Source organism: Aplysia californica, unplaced genomic scaffold, assembly GCF_000002075.1.
Source record: "Aplysia californica isolate F4 #8 unplaced genomic scaffold, AplCal3.0 scaffold00317, whole genome shotgun sequence".
In the NCBI taxonomy this organism is placed as follows: Eukaryota; Metazoa; Mollusca; class Gastropoda; order Aplysiida; family Aplysiidae; genus Aplysia; species Aplysia californica.
The window spans coordinates 163,197-166,698 of record NW_004797587.1 but is presented as its reverse complement, the minus strand read 5'-3'; the positions used below and the strand labels follow the sequence as shown (position 1 = coordinate 166,698).

General features: G+C 41.6%; 1 protein-coding gene across 1 annotated transcript in view; it reads left to right on the top strand.

The window, feature by feature from the left end:
- LOC101863755 overlaps positions 1-2,320 on the top strand; it is a gene marked incomplete at its 5' end in the record, with an annotated part of 8,324 nt that extends 6,004 nt beyond the window's left edge. Inside the window, 1 exon segment of the mRNA XM_013084773.1 lies at positions 2,258-2,320. Coding sequence (XP_012940227.1) covers positions 2,258-2,311 — 54 coding nt within the window. The 3' untranslated portion in view covers positions 2,312-2,320.
- Positions 2,321-3,502: the final 1,182 nt, after the last annotated feature.

Here is a 3,502-nt window from a genome sequence, read left to right as displayed (position 1 = left end):
AGTGTGTGTGTGTGTGTGTGTGCCGAACCAGGATCGCCCTCCTGTTGCTTTTTAGTTTTTACAACTCTTTTTTTTTTTAATGTTAAGTGTTTTACGGCGTTCGCAACTGCATAAGGTCATATGTGCGCGCGGGACACGTTAATGATTTCCGGTTTGGTAGGAAATAATTTTGAATTTGACTTACATTTTTTTGAGAAGCCAGCAATTTTCATCATGCCAAAGTAACAGTCCGTGTGATATTCTGTTTGTTCACGCCAGACCATACCTACAGCAAAAGCAATTTTCTGTTGTTGGGCTTAAACCACTTCAATAATCCAAGGAAGCAAGCCATGAAGCTCACATGGTCCCATGGTTTATCTTGATCACTAATTTTATATCCGGAATTTTTGTATCCAGGTTTGATTTTGCCAGCTTCTTGCGCTAATGTAGCGGAGTATACCGTATCAAATCAAGCATGTGGAAGAGCTCAAATACCTGGGAAGTGTTCATCCAAGATACACGTAAACACACGCATACAAAAACTACCACAACAACTACAAAAACCAAAACAAAAAAACCCATGCCTCTGCACAGTGACGACCAGCAATGGCGCATAGGATGGCGTCCAAAAGAAACTTGAAAATGTAATCACCCAACCATAGTGTTATACAGCCTTGTACTTCCCGTTCATGCAGCATACCAATTTAAATTGATTAGATTATGCATCTTCTGATATATAAATATTTCATCTGTCTAAAGACGCCCGAGATATGGTCATTCAAAATTGACCTTTAAAATTCAGGCTTGGCAAAATTGTGCGAAATCAGAGAAACGTGAAAGTGTGTTCCCTCGTAATTTTGGGTGCTTCAACATTGGTGGAATGGACTTGTATTGAATATCAAAATGAAAAAAGATTATTATTGTCTCTGCAAACTGCAATGAACAGCATCTTCTGATTATATTTTCTAATAGATTGGAAAACAGAGCAATTGCAAATGCCGCGCACAACCTGGACTTAACAGTTACACGTGACCATTAGTTTTAATTGTATTTTTGTTTAAGAGCTTTTGGTTTCGTGTCGAGCACGAAACCTTTTTTTTCACATGGACTGTGTTAGTCAGATTTTGTATAATAATCATTTGTCAGTGAGGAGCAGAGGCCACGAAACTCATGGTCTTGGGTGGTCAGGGGTAGACTAGAATGAACAAAACCGCCCTCGTGAGAATTATCGGATGGCTTAGTTTAAGTTTAATGTCACGTCTTACCCTTATTTCCACCATAGTGTCATTCAAGTAGACATCTCCATGCATAGTACAGCGTTTTCTCACGGGCCATTTCCGCTAGACACTTCTTGGAAAACCAAGTCAAGTCAACGTTGGAGCGGTCACCAATAAATTATAGCCCCGATATGAATCCTACAGGAATGTGAAGTCCCACGAAACAGCAGCTGAAGAAAAGTGACTTTGCTCCCAATTCATACTTTTTGTTTGCAACTCTCTGTGACATTTGGAATGAAGAAACAAATAATTAGGTCCAAAGTTTAATAGAGTCGATGCCCAAAGGGTTCTTACACTACACAAAACCAATGGCTCCTCAGCAAAATAGCAACGAGCAAATGTAATGTTTAAGTGCAAGTTTGGTGTGGTATTTGTGACTACTCTGTTTTCCGTTTTGTTTGAAACTATCGTGACAAAATATCGCAATAAAATATTGTTTCAAAATTCTTCGTTCTTTGGATATGCAATGTATGTCCATGTCTATCAATATTGATGCTCCTCGTACACACGCGAAGAAAGCCTTAAGTTTCTTTGATTTCGCACAATTTTGCCAAGAGTGATTTTTTAAGGTCAAATTTGAGTGACCATATCTAGGGCGTCTTTCAACATAGAGGTGAATTATTGATATATGTCTAATGATGCAGAATTTATTAAGCTTTAAATTGGTATGCTGCATGAGTAGGTAATGCGAGGCTTTAAACACCATGATTGGGTGATTACATTTTCAAGTTTCCTTTGGACGCCACTGTATTTATAAAATTGTCTGTATTGATGTGGCATTGTGTATTACATGTATGTAGAGTTGATAATGCATTATATTATTTATTAGTGAATGTATTTATGTAGGTGTGTGTGTATGCATGCCTTTGTAAACCAGATGACACACACTGGGGTCAGAAACTATGGATTTTTGTTTTATTCTTATCTACACGTCTTGAGACATTCGCAATGATCTACGTATTCCCGACACTAATGTCCCGCTGTATTTTTCCCGTCCCCAGCACTTTGTACCCGTTCTCACCGACGTCTTTCATACGGCGAGCAGGAACAACTGACACCCCCCCATTTCTCTCTCTTCCACACCGGTTGGTCGGATCACCCTCCCCGCCGTCCCTCTCCTCAACGAAATGGCCACATGGATCTGCCTGTTCTGCACAAGACTCTGTTCTCGCTGGTGTCCCCACCCGGCTGCCCACCGTGACGTGTATCTACAACAACTTGACCTCTGCTGCTTCTTTTATCTAAGGGATCACTGCACACCTAATACCCAGTGCACTCTCCACATTGGATCCATCGATCTGATTTGGGGACAGCTAGATTTTCCTTCATGGCTAGGGCAAAGCTACCAGTTTGTCACGGTATAACCGATTCGATTCCCGACCCTGAAACACAAACGCGTTTGATTTTGGTCACAGTCGGTCTAGATGTATCCAGTCGTATTGTGCCAAAATGGTAGCTTTTGCTCAAAATATGAAGAAAATTCAGGCTTGCCCCAAGTCAAATCGATTAATTTTATTTGCAGTGTGCACCAGTTACAAGCTCTTGACTGAAAACCCTTTCACCCAGAGCACATTTTCCATTTATTGATACATCTGAGGACAGGTCGATTAATTTCGGATTCACCCAGTACACATCATACTAGATTCTAACTTGACCTCTACCTTCCTTCACCACACATGACCCGGAAGTCCGTTAGGGTCTTTCGCTTTCCGCTGACAAAGAACAGAGCGGACTCAACCTCGCCTTGTGACTTGCTGTTTTCATCAGATGCTTCAGACATATCAGATCCGAGACCCTGACAAACAAAACGTGTTTGATTTTGTAGGATTTGATCAAATCGTACCAAAATGATAGCTTTTATCCTACCATGAAGGAAAGTCGGGCCGCCTCCGACAGTTTCAAAAGTATCAAATGGGCAATGTTCCCTGGTTATCAAGTTTAGCCCCTTTTACTGCGCTTGCCCCATCTTTAACCCTTGAAGTCACTGCTTCTTTAGCGCCAAAGCCCACAGAAACTTTGCATTTTGGTGAGTTTTCAAGGCTCCACGCCGTATTTATTTGGTTCGGCAGGGGGGTGGAGGGAGGAATAGGCGTTAAAACCAAAGATCATTCCCCTCTCTTAAACGATTACTACGTGTTGAAAGAGGCGTTAAACCCAGGTTATACCAAACCTCTGAGGCGTTTGGCCGGTGCGCGGAAGGGTAGAGAGTTCAGATTGCTTACACTGAGGCGTGCGTGCAGTTGCAA